General features: G+C 38.1%; 1 protein-coding gene across 14 annotated transcripts in view; it reads right to left on the bottom strand.

The window, feature by feature from the left end:
- The window catches only part of PAX2 (paired box 2), a 77,681-nt gene that overhangs the window by 10,847 nt on the left and 53,044 nt on the right, over positions 1-13,790 (bottom strand). For 9 of the 14 annotated variants that reach the window (XM_040362357.1, XM_040362348.1, XM_040362345.1 and 6 more), the window contains 2 exons: positions 10,303-10,478; positions 8,344-8,470 (listed from right to left, as the gene is read on the bottom strand). In XM_040362357.1, the coding sequence (XP_040218291.1) occupies positions 8,344-8,470; positions 10,303-10,478 (303 nt within the window). Of the gene's footprint in view, positions 1-1,822; positions 2,033-8,343; positions 8,471-10,302; positions 10,479-13,790 lie in introns of all 14 variants that reach the window. The other 5 variants (XM_040362343.1, XM_040362346.1, XM_040362344.1 and 2 more) reach the window with 1 other exon arrangement.

Raw genomic sequence — 13,790 nt, 5'->3', positions numbered from 1 at the left:
CCTGTTCATCGCTTTATTGTCATGTTATTAGTATGGGAAGAGCACCTTTTCCACACACTAAATGCTCTTCCAGCCTTGCTTTTACTTATTCACACACACATCACATCTGCTCCATCAGCCTATTATTAGTAAATAAATGATCAAACCCCAAGGCTCCGTGCTTACATTGTATGACCTCAAAATATGCATATCACATCCAAAGTCTGAATCTGAGCAAGACTAGAACCTGTAGCAATACCAAGTATAGGTAGTACAAGATTAAATACTCTAAAGTACTTTATTTTGCATTATTTCCTGTTGTACTCCTGTTCAGTACCAAGCAGGTAGATCCTGTGTTTTGAAGTATAATAACACATTGGACTTCATCCAAGGATGTGAACTAGCGTCTTAACTCAAAAAGATCTTTTTAACCATAGTTCAGCATGTGTTACAGTATACATAGCACTGCACCAAGATTTATATACCATTGCACAAATATTCCACACTATAAAATGTTTATTTTTTATTTTTTATAACTGTATTTTAATGAGACAGACTCGATTTTTAGTAGGAACTCATATTGTCATATAAATATTGAAAGGCTGAATTTAAATACTAATGGCCAGATCAAATGTATTAATTTCCATTTGCCAATAATTCTGCTGAATCATATACTGTATGAAACTTGCATTGAAAAGAGATACAGTATATTTATATCTGTAAACTCACAAGGGCTGTTTTACATACGGTCCTAAAGGATTGTATACTTCTATTAACTGTCATTGACAGCACAGAAAAGGACACTGCTTTTCAATCTGTACATCGAGTGCACTTTTGATTATAATTACTATTACTCCTGCATATGCAACCTTACTTAGCCTTCCTTGCACTCTTTATTTTTGCCCTTTACACCCTCCTTCTAAACCAACCACTCCTCTATGCTTCAATAGTATAAGTGACTAGTAAACTGCAACATAGTTACTGAGCCCATCAAAGTTTGTATATAAACACATAGTTTAAGCAATTCAGATTACTTTCTGGATTTAACAACATAAATTGGCACATTTGTCTTTTGAAATCTAAGTAGCAAGTTCTGTGGATATGATTTCAAATGTTATAGTGGAGCCCCCTACTCCTAAGGTTGGTGTGAAGGTAGAGTTTGATCCCAAACCAGGTCTTTACTACTTCCTGTGATATCAGTGTAATATGATATCAGCCACCACTAGTTCTGCTGTAAGCTAAACCTCCTGATTTCCCTATTTGGATTACATTATGCATTTTTCCTACTGAGAATTCACATGGAAATTGGTGACACCAGCATTATAGTGTCACAGGAACCTTAGCGGTTTCTCCATGTTGACAGAGCACTCCAGAGATTGACGCTCCAAGTAAGACTGTGACTAGCAAAAATGTTTCCACTGCTTACAGATTATAGTAAACCCTATATCTATCCTAGTAAAACTTAAAACAGAAGGGGGGGATTATTGACATATTTATTTATTTTAAATTTGGGCTATAGAAATTCGATTCAGGGCAGTTTATTTGAAGATATTTGCAATAATGTCCAATTAATTTTTTTTTTATTAGCCTGGGGAAGTTAACCATTTGCCACTCACGCCAACTAACCTCTATAGGGAAACTTTATTGTCTTTAAGACAAAGCATATTATAAGACATGACAGCGTTCTATTGGTCTTTATGTAAATAAGTAGTTGAGTAATGATAGTTGATGAGCTAATATACTTATTAGATATCTGGGCCTATCTGACCAGTTATTTTCAGCAATCATGAAAACTTGTTATTTGAGTATGCAGTTGATTTATGCATGAGGGTAAGTTTGGTACCTGCTACAAGTGGCTGGCTGCCGAACTGCCCGTAGGGAGGGCCATGATGGGTGAAGGAGCTGTACGTAGGTGTGGATGCATCAACCGTGAGGGCCATCTGGAAAGGCTGAAGATCAGCCAGCCCTGAGCTGGCCAGTGAAGAGGGAGTGAAGGGAGTAAGGGAAGCTTCATGAGGCTCTTGCTTTACATAGAGGTGAGAGGAGAAACTCTCTGTGAGGAAGAAGGGAATGGATGGACAGGAGACAGACAGACACAGGGTGGTACACAGAAAAAGAAAAAAATATATGCATAAATGTAAATGGAATGATATAAAACAAAATAAAATAAATAAAAAAGGTTTAAAATAAGTAAAATGGTTCTCCAATCCCTTGGGCAACTTGCCTTATTTCTTATTTTCTACAGTCTGTGTCTGATACCGGAGTCATACATTCTGAGGTCCATATCATGCTGGCACCAGCAGGAAATAACCAAGGTTCAACTGACAGCTTCTCTAATGGGCATCTCCTCTCACTAGCTAAAACACTGTAGAGCCTCACTTGCTAGCAAGGCAGTAGCAACTTCAGTAGACATATCTCTGGTTGAGCCAGCAAAGGAGCATTTCCAAAGGAGAAGTTATGTCATCTCTTAGCGAGCCTGGTCCTGGCGAGTTTTCACCACCTTCAGGATCGCTAACAGCCTTAACTCATACCAGTTCTTTAGCAATACAATTACAGCACCTTACTATTCACAACCCTTACAACTGAAACAAGAGAAGCATTTACAGGATGGTGTAGTCATGCCTCGTACACACGATCGGTTTTCCCGATGGGTATGCACCATAGCAGATTTCCCGACAGGAAAAATGTGAGCAAAAAAATGAGAACTTGTTCTCTTTTTTCCCTCCGCGATTCTCAGCGTTTTTTTGCTCGGCAGTTTTCCCATGGGAAACACTACAGTGGAGCATGCACACGGCTGGTTTTCCCGACCAAAGCTGTCATGGCAGTTTTCCTGTCAGGAAAACTGGCCATGTGTACACGGGAAAAGCAACCAAGCAGGTTCTCGGTTTTCCCCTCGGTTATCCCGGCAGACTTTTGACCACCGGGAAAACCGATCATGTGTACTAGGAATTATACTTTAATGAAAGAGAGGCTAGGAAATACTATACATCCAAGTAAATCTATAAAAAAAACTTAACTTAATAATAACTATAGTAACATTTGATTATTTTTTTTTAATTTAAATTGAATAGTGTACCCATACATTCTATTGAAAGTAATAATTAGGGGTTTGTATGGAGGAACTAAAGTGTGGTTAGATTCAAGCAGTTTTAGAGCCAGTAAGTAATTCAGGACTCAAGATTTTTGCTATGGAAAAATGTGCATATGACCTCTGACCTTGTACCACTCTTCCTGGATGTCCAGAATATCCTATTAACCAGTGATGGATGTATACCCATCAAAGGGCCTGACTAACTTATTCAAACCAAACCCGATCTTGTGTGACCTTCCTATTAGGGGCTTAGCCTGTGACCCTTCAAATAGTTTATCTTAAAAGGAAACTTATAGATACATAGATTGATGGGCAAATTGTCTACAGAAATCTATTGACTATTAAATGAAGAATATCAAAGTTTTACACCCTCATTTCCTACTGTAAAAAAACATGTTCTGACAGAACAATGAGATGACGTATTAAGGTTAAAAGGAGAGTGCAGTAACCCGTAGCAACAGATTATTTATCTTTTATTGTTCTGGTTGATGTACATTGATGAAAGGTAATTGGATAATCTGATGGTTTACTGCATCGTGACTATTTAATAATCTGGGGCAAACAGCACTGACATGCAGTAAATCATAGCATCCAATTAGCTTTAATTAGTCTGAAATCTTTTTAAAGCTTGGTGCTGAAATCTGATTGGCTGCTGTGCATTTCAGCATGTATCTGGTCACCCAATTGTATCACAGTTATATGAGACTGATTTGTTTAAACAGAACATATTCTTAGTATCTGTAATCTGTAACCACAAGATTAAATATAAAACCATGAGATTGACCAACACAGTTTTTCAGATTACTGAAAAGTGCCGTCAATGACCCTTGTTCCGTATTCATCCATACAGATTTAGTCATTGCCATCCGCCTGTGATAAATGCCTAGCTCTAGAATGCTGAAGTAGTCATCTTGTAGGTTCTATCAGTACAATTGATTCTCCCTTGAAATATAACAAATGGATTTTGCAGGACAGAGAAGACACCAAGAGCTCTTTAACAAGGCAGTTGAATTTACCAAATTATATTATTATGTTATTTCCTGCTGGCAGCTCTTATTGAATCTGCACATTTTAAATTATTTTGTCAAATAAAACGATTGAAGTTGGAAAAATGATTCTGGAGAAGGCAAAGCACAAAAAAAAATCAGCAACCTAAAAGAGGCATTGGCGGTGTTGTCTTTAAAGACAGCCTCTAGTCCGAGCATGTAGTAGATTTTCATTCAAGATACTTAATGAGATTATCCGCTAATAGCAAAAAAATTAAAGCATCTCTCACCTTGACAAAACTATCTGGGACGCCTGTACTTCCCTTCCCTATAATAATCACTTCATGAATCATTCATCTTTAATAGATTATGCAAATAGAGGGACATAAAATCAACAATGATCAATAACGCCAGGCGTTTAATTACTCGTAAAAAATAAAGAAAAACACTTTAAGATTAAGCATGATCTGCAACCTTTTTTGCCTAATGACACCATTATTCCAAAAACTGGAGCATAGCCTAAGTGCAGTAAAATAAGTCCTCACTTCTCAAGCTTTTTCCTTAATCTGTCCTTTAAAATGTTTACCTTCATTACTGTGAGTAAACAGATCTGAGTGCTAATGAGTGTTTCTACGCTTTTCTATTCACTGATTGAAATCCTGCATGCAGATGAACATGTTAGTGTTAAGGTGCCACCTGGGAGTGTCACGCTGAGCTTGCAATGAAAGTTTACCACACTTGGGCTGAGAATGGATCAGGCATAGGCACCTTGATGACATTGAGAGGAAAGCAGAGAACACCTAATAATGAGGATAGGTTATTGAGAATAAAGGGGGATGCAGTTTTTTTTTAACTCCACTGTACATTTAAGGTTGCTTCACATAGCAAAAATGCACATCTGCTTTTTGAAAGGAAGCAGCACAGCTTAAACAAACATACAGGGAAAGGTAACCTTGGGTAATTCACCTTACCCTTCTTATCAGTGGATCATGACCTACTGCTGAACTGTAGCACATAATAACATCCCGGTTATAACTACTGATATATTATACTGTTCCGCCACAAAAAGGCCCACCAAAACATGACTCAATAGACGTGCCAGGCTTAACAGCACACATGGCAAAGAAATATCACAACATGTTTTGAACCATCTTGGCAAAACTAAAATTTCCCATTCAAAACATAACAGTGTGCTGTTAAGATTTGTTTTCTGGCAGATTTATTTCCTCACAGATCACCAGCAGACAGCAAATTCCATTATACAATACTAATTTGTATATTAGCATGCTTTATATTTTTAAGAATAGAATCCATTATTTCCTAATCCAGATTAGGTCAGGTTATTGTGAGTTAGACTGAAATTAACCAAAAAGTCCTCCACTAAAACCAAGCAAAGTCCAAAAAATACTTCATAATACAGAAGATATCTGCTTGTCTAATTTCCATCACAGATTCAAAAAATAAGGGGTTGTCCCCTCATTTATAGACAGTAAATGTAGCTGTGCAACTCATTCTTTGTTAAATCTTGGCAATTTGCATGGCTCTGCCCACTACCCTAAAATGAGGGTGGAAGATTTAGGATTTGTGATGAACTTGAGATATGATTATATCTTCTGTTTTAGGAAGGCTTTACTATGCTTAACTTGTGACAAAAAAATCAATAGGTCTAAGGATTTTGTAAACCACGTGCAGATACATTTGTCTAACTGACTAGACAATCTGCCATATTCACTAAGAGAATATTCAACTGTGAATATTTGCTACTTCTTAAATCAACATCATTATATCCCCATTGTTTGTCAAATTATAAATATCAGATGGGTAGACACAGTTGGATTTTGCTTCTTTTAGAAGTTCACTTACACAACATAGACATTTTTCTGATCATATCGTTAACCTAAAGCAGGGGTGTCAAACTGGCGGCCCTCCAGCTGTTCCGAAACTACAAGTCCCATCATGCCTCTGCCTGTGAGAGTCATGCTTGTAACTGTTAGCCTTGCAATGGCTCATGGGACTTGTAGTTTTGCAACAGCTGGAGGGCCGCCAGTTTGACACCCCTGACCTACATTAAACCATTAAGAGAAGTAGGTAGGGCCTTTTGGGTGGAGCGTTGGGAAGAAACAGTGCAGGCGGTGCAATTATGTCTGTTTAATATCTCTCAAAGACTTTACCAACTATATCTTCTTAAACGGGTCCATTACACTCCTCTGAAGTTGTTTAAAATGGGTGGTTGGATGATTCTTTGCACTCTAGATGTCGTAGAGATCATGGCAATCTAATTTACCTAATATGGAGATGTTCCAAACTGCACATATACCGGATGATGGTCATCAATACCCTTAATAAGGTATTCCAGGTCGGGATAAAGGAGGACTCTAAACAATGTTTGTTGGGGATTCTTGCTGACCTCCATGTACAGGAGCTTCCAAGGCAAGCTTTTGCTAGGGCATTGTTTCAAATGCAAAAGCTAATTTTAGTCCATTGGAAGTCAGCAAACCCACCCACACTTTAAGAAATGGGTACAACATATGGGAGCTATGCTTAGATTAGAGTGCTTTAGTAGCAAAGAGGGTTTGCTGACAAATTTAAAAAAAATATGGACCCAATAGCTGGACACTTCTCAGGTTAAGCCTGACTGATTTAATACTGGGCACACATCTTTAAAAGGTTAAGGTCAGATTTTATATATTTATATTTATTCGTATAATTCTATGATTGCTGTCTAATGTACACTCTGGAATAAATTTATTTTCTTAATAAAAACATATTTCTGATTTAAAAGTTATTAACCTACAAGTTCTTTGCCATAAATGTATCAAACATTAAAGTTACAAAAGAAATTGCGTAAGATATGTGCAAAGTGTTATTTGTAGAACAGTTTTTTCATATAAAAAAACTTTTTGGGGTTGATTTTAGAAAGACAAATAGGCTGTTAACTTTGCAAGGAAATATTGCCATAGTTTACTAAATGATTTTTCACTTATATATATTTTTGCTACGCACACAATTGGATGATGGAAATCAGCAGAGTTTCAACTCATTCACTAGTCTAAAGGGAAATTCCATTGCCATCCTTTCCATTCCATTCCTTATATATGTAAACTGAGTATTGTATTGGGAAATGAATGTCCCAAAAGATTAGGTCAACCAAGTTTAGATACAGTATATAAACAATAGGTGTACAACAACTGCAACACTGGATGCAATAAAATGTTGAAGCTGATATAATAAAGGAATTTGCGTTTTCACATCAAAAAGAGTAAAAATTCACCTCAGTACAATCATATGGAGATGTAATACATAAACAAGAATTTGCTTTTCACATGAATGGTGAATTTTCACGAATTTCTGTGTGAACATTCTTAATTTCTTTAGTAAATTAGCCTCAGTGTGTTACAGCTAAACTGCATGAAGCCTGAGCTGATCAGAAATTACACTTTCTATCAATATTTACCAGATAATTTTAGGTCCATTTACAAACATTTTCATATTTTGCTTTTCTACCGAATCTTCTATCCCTAAAGAGTTGGCCATTTCGTGAGTTGGACCAAAATTTCACAAAATGCAATTCTTCTCTTTCAATTCACTGTACAAACAGGTCTGACTCACTAAAAAGAAAAAAAAACTCACTGTTTGTGGCTAACACCTTAAAAGTTTATTGAAATTAAAAGCTCCCTCTAGTGGCTGAGGTACAATTCTTTATACTTGTTAGAAACAAAGACAATTAGCGAGTGAAAATGTGAAAGTCACATGAAAATGTATTTTTCAAAATATGTGGATGTAGAAAATGAAGCAAACAAATAACAGAAAAGGGTTGAATAGGTCTTAAAGAAATAGCTATTTGGTAAAATGTGGACAGTCAGTGGATTTCCCCACTGTTTGTTCTTCCTAAGGCTAGCAAGTCATGCTATGTAATTGTAGGGCTTGCTAATTCGTATGCAATTTGATTGGCAGTTGCAAAGTACATAGAAAATCTGACTCCTGTTAAGAGGTGTGGTTATTGTGTGCATCCTTTCCTACTTTTGAAACTGATAAACTAAAGTCTTCTAACTCAACTTTGTGATATTTTGTAGCATGGTTGTACATTTTCCCTTGAAAGCTTACAGAATCAACATAGTACAGTAATGTGGATTGTATCTGCAATCATAGTTTCTGCAAATTTTATTGAGACTTATAAGTGTAGATCTCCCATTAAGTTCTTTATGCATTGACATTCACACTGGTTCACAAGTTAGTAAACATGTAGTAAAAAAAACATTATGCTGTATTTAAATAAACTCAGCTTACCTGTTACCACTGGGTAGGATTGAGGTCCTGAAACATTGGTACCAAGGTCTGCATTACCAGAGGCTGATAAACTAGACTTGACTTCATCCAAGCCAGGGGTTAGTGCTGGAAGGGAGTACTCATTTGCCTAGTTGTAAGTAAAGATTAAGATAGAACTTAGTAAACATCCTACAACATAATAACTTACTTTTATAGATAAAAGAGATGGACATTTTTTAAGTATATGATGTACCTTTTTTCCTACTGTGAAAGCCCCATTTTTGTGTACATAGGCTAAGAAAGTCTTAAAATTTGGTCTTAATCAATTGCTAGTTGCTTAATGTACACAACAAAATTGCAAATATATAAAGAATCATCAGATGTCAAATATCAGCCAGTATTCCTAGCACTTAAACCTGTGTGCTCATCATCTGACTGCAGCAAAGATGCTCAGCTCTGCCAACATATGGCTACCGTAACACAACTATTATGCCTTATACTGCAGCATCCCATATTGGTTTTACTTTTTGGTGTGCTTTGGGTCTCTGCTGTTTAAACACAATTGGAAGTCTTCAAATCATTGTCCTAAGAATAATCTGGGACACCATAATATAAAAAAAGTAGCATCGAATTCTGTAACTTGAAAAATATATTCTATTTGGATATGTTTTATAAAAATTAGTAAAGAGTCATGTCATGTTTTTGTAACAGTTGCATAAGCGAACTCACAGGTTTGCTTGGTAATACAAATGGGAAATTTAAAAAAAGTCACCTGTCGTCCTAAATCACCAACATTTGATTTTCTGAATGATGTGCTTCATTAAATACAAAGGAAGGACCACTCCCCCATCACCCTGGTCTCTTCTCCCTCTTCCTGTGCAGTGGGGTATGAAATTGGGGAGTGGGCCAGAGCACATGGCCAACAGAAGGGTGGGAGGGGGAGTCATTGAATTTGAAAGGGTGTTCTGTCCAAAACAATCTAGTAATTGCCTTCTTATTATGGTTTTCTCAGGGAGCAGACCTTGCTTTCTACAGCTGCCTTTTCAGTGGGATAATAAACAGGGGGAACAAAAAAGGGAGAAAAAAAACTCTTTCTGATTAATATTACATTAAATTAAAACTGATTTTCTGCTCCTTCTAGCCCCTTTTTCTTCATCCACACCCCCACCTCTATGTCTGGACGCCACGGCCTAGTCATTTCCAATTCCTTTTGGTATTGATCTTCCTGTTGAAATCAGTTTCGTAATTAGCTGCAAATTAGGCCTTCTACTGGGGGTGAAGCTGCCCCCTGATTTATCACCGGAGTAATTCGCTGTGATCGGAGAGAAATTAAAATGAACTCAATTAGGCTTTAGATTTGCTTTATGGCCCCTGTTTTAAGTTTCAGGGGGAAAAAATGACTGTGCTGGCGTTTAATAGTCTAATGAAAGTAAATAAAGGTTATCCATTGTAATAAACTCAGGGACTCTGAGAGAAGAAAAAATCTGCTCTCAGACAGGGCTTCTCTTCATTTCATGTTTTATAGTTTGGGGCATTTTCTAAAGATGTTTTTTTTTTCATTTCATGTTCTATTAAGATAAACAACCTTTAAGATGAAGCTGAAGCTGATTGTGGAGGGAGATAGACAAAGAACAAATACACTCATGTTTCATGGTTACTAACGTATTTCAGTAACACATCAAATCAGAGGGTTCTAGAGCTAGAGAGTATTACCACCACGCGGTGTCCTGCTTACACCAGGCCCTGACTATTACCATGAGGCAGAAATTTTAAATGAGAATTTCTATTAAAAAGAAATACTGATGTGTTCTATCTGTTACTCTCTACTGCTGGGAGTTAGGCAGATAAGGTAACAATCTATATGTATGGGAGTAGACAGATGCCTATCAGTGAAGCATTTTTGGGGAGAACATCAATTGAGGAAGTTAAAAGACAGCCCAGGCATATATTTGTGACATCATCCATGCCTCTTCTAGTTACCTGTTCTGATTTAATGTGTTCTGAAGATTGAAACACGTCTGGATAGGACGGGCGTTCAAAAACTCGATCCAATGCTTCCAATTGTTGCTGGGTAAAGTTGTCTGCACGTAAATGTTTCCGTAAGCTCTCCACACTACTTTGAGAATCTCCATTTGGCCCAGAACCATCAGATCCATCTGTAGAAAAAAGGACAGCTTCACAGTCAGAAAAGTCTTAACCTAATGCATTGCAATTCTATATATAAGCAACATCAAAGCTAAACAGTACATAATTGTTATGCACAGGTGCACTATATTATCAAATTACCAAAATATCTGTAATGCTGTTCAGCTGGTCCCATACCCCTGCTGCAACATATATTACATAGCTTGCAGCTCTGCAGCTTCCATGTCAGCTACCTGCCTCCAGCCTGCCCACTGAAGAGGTTCTCCTCACTAAGGCTGGCAATTCATTATACAATTTTCTTGTACAATTTACAATTTAGAATTACCAAAACTAGGGATGCACCGATACCACTTTTTTGCAAGTACTCGCGCATACCAATTACCGATATCTATCGCCTAGAAATGGTAGGTAGGGGGTGGTTTAGGGGGTGGGTGGGGGGCGGGAGGTAGAGGGGTAAGTGAGGGCAGGGTAGTTAAGGGTGGGGAGAATTAGGGCTTGTGGGGTGGGAGAGTTGAGATGGAAAAGACTGGGGCAAGAGGATGGGAATGGTAGGGTCAATGTGAGACATGAGGGCAGAGCTGACAGCTGGTGGAGGGAGGAGGATGCAACACAGGGAGGGCAGAAGGACACAACACAGGGAGCGCACAGTACAGGACTGACAGGAGGGTACAGTACAGGGCAATAGGACACAGTACAGGGGGTTAGGAAGTCGAGAACAGGGGGTTAGGAGGGCAAATTACAGGTGTCACTGGACAGAGCTCTGTCTCCCATCCCTGCATTGTACACAGCCTGAACACAGGCAGAGCTCTTGCTCCCTGCAGAGCACACACTGGAGCTGAAATCCCATTCCCTTACAGCTACAAGGTGCACAGTGTATAGCAAGCTACTGGTTGCAGTTCTGACCTGTGAAATAGAAATGGCAATTAGTGGCAGTAGCTAGCTATATACAGTGCACATGGTAGCTGAAAGGGAATGGGATGGGGAGGACTAGCTCTTAGTGCTGTGCTCAAGATGGGAGACTGCTGGCAAGCATCAGGGGTGGTGCAAGGCTTGGAAGGGGGAAGCCCACCACTCCCCAGTACCCCCCTAGATCGGGGTCTATTCTTTCCACAGCTGTGCTGGAGGGATGGGTTTCTGGATGTAGCCAAAACTAGCCATAGATATGTCCACAGTGTAGATCCCAGCCTGGCCAGCAGAGGGAAGCCACAGATGGAGACACCCAGAGGACAGCCACGCTGCTGGGACCAGCGTGGAAGGCAGGGCCCAGAAGTCACGTCAGTGACCCTGCAACTACCCTATTCCCCACTGCCAGAAGGAAGGAGGAGGCGTTCAGCTTCCGGTATCGGTTTTGGCGCATTTTCGTGAGTACCATTACTCACGAAAATGCCTAGTATCATCGCCGATACTGAAACCACTATCGGTGTCGGTGCAACCCTAACCAAAACCATATAATATGAGTTCAAACCTAAACACTTTCAATTTGTATGGAATCAGGCAGGCCCATGTACTACATGGTTGAAGGTAAATATAAAGGAAACTGAATAAGAAAATTGTATAGTATATGGCCAGCATTACCATCCTTCTGTATGATGCCTAGAGCCTCCTTCTCCAGTAACTACTGTTTGAAATATATTGGTATGGCAACATTGTTCATTGCAAAACAAAGTCTGATATACTCTCCCCCTGAAACTATTGGAGGTAAATGTAAAGACTTTAGGCAGCTATACTAGTAGTTATAGTAGCTATACTAGTAGTATTAAAAACAATACACCCACTCAATGATCTTTTAATAAATACACAAGTGGGCTATCTGAGTACTGTTATTAAGAGCCACTCCATCCCAAACATATTTTTCTCATATGGGTGTAGTGGCAATATCCACCTCTGCCTGGAAGCCTAGTAGGAAAATCTCCTACACTTCTCGCATGGCTTTGTCATTTGTATAATTTGCCTTTTAGTTCTCAATATTGAAGCCACTATAGGGGGCAAGGCATATCAATGGTGTATTTAGAAGGTTTTCCTTTGGAAAAATATGGAAAATTGCAAGCTGATTATTAGTTTAACTAGGGATTAAACCATATTCAAAATCAAGATAGCTGCTTTAGATGGGACGTTTTCTGTTGAGATGGCCTTTCAGCTTCAGACCCACACAGTGATTTTTATTATTATCTGGGTTTATTCAGTTTTCTACCCCAGGATATAATGATACCACTATGGCATGATATGCAAAAAGCCTCTCTCTCAGGGATGTTAGCCATTCCTGGCACATCCATTGCTGCCATCTTCCAATCTTTCCAACCATCTTTTTTTAAGACAGTATCTACTGTGAACTTATATTCAACGCTTCGACCTACTAACTGGTCAGATGTAGGATTTCAATTGGTGTGGCTGTCTGTTGCAAATTTGGAATACAATGGCTGAAAACTATGGGAAGTACTGCAGTGTATTAGAATTTATAGTATGAATTTAATTTGCAGGGCTTGCCCTCTCCCAGTTTTTTCCAGTGGGAATATTGCTGAAGATTACATTAAGACCGATAAATCTTATTCTTTGCAGGTGATTGTGGGATATGATATAATCAATATTACATTATATACCATGGAGCAGTATCCTTCATAAGCTAACGTAAAATATCAGATATTGATCAGAAGAAGTCCACAGCATTTTGCCCGACCCTGTAACAAAGCATCATGTTCATTTACGCTAGAGGAAATGGTCCTTACTTTTATTCCATTATGAAATATTTAACCACGGTACTACAAATATTAAATGAAACATTTTTGTTATCTAAAATTGCGTTCCAATATAATTTTTTATTTACATACTGTAGTTTGATATCATGGTTATGTAAAATATTTCATGTACTTATGGATGCATTGCTTAAAGCTGAACACCAGGCAGATATACAAAAGCAATTTTTACACAGAGAAAAAATCAGGCTGAGATATACAGGCTTGGTACTTCAACCAATTTCAGCTCTAATGCTTTCCCAGTGCTGTCAGACAACACTTTGAATATGCATACTGGAGTTCTGCTTTAAAGTGCCCCCGTAGATTTGGGGCAAATTATAATCAACAAAAATTAAAGTATAGAAAAAAATATGACTTTTTTTTTTTTTTGCTCTTTGGGTTTCTAGTAGTTTGGAAATGGTGATATTAAATTAAAACTTTACTTGAGTAGGTAAGGAGCTTGTCATGGCTGTTTTCTCTGTCCAAAATGCTAATTGCTTGGCTGTCATGTTATTTTACTACCTTTAATATATTAATATGGTTGTAAACCCACTTTTCAAAAAATAAAAAATAAATAACACCTGCAAGACCAAG

Source organism: Rana temporaria, chromosome 8, assembly GCF_905171775.1.
Source record: "Rana temporaria chromosome 8, aRanTem1.1, whole genome shotgun sequence".
In the NCBI taxonomy this organism is placed as follows: domain Eukaryota; kingdom Metazoa; phylum Chordata; class Amphibia; order Anura; family Ranidae; genus Rana; species Rana temporaria.
Note: the sequence above shows the minus strand (reverse complement) of the source record. Positions and strands in the feature narration are given on the sequence as shown.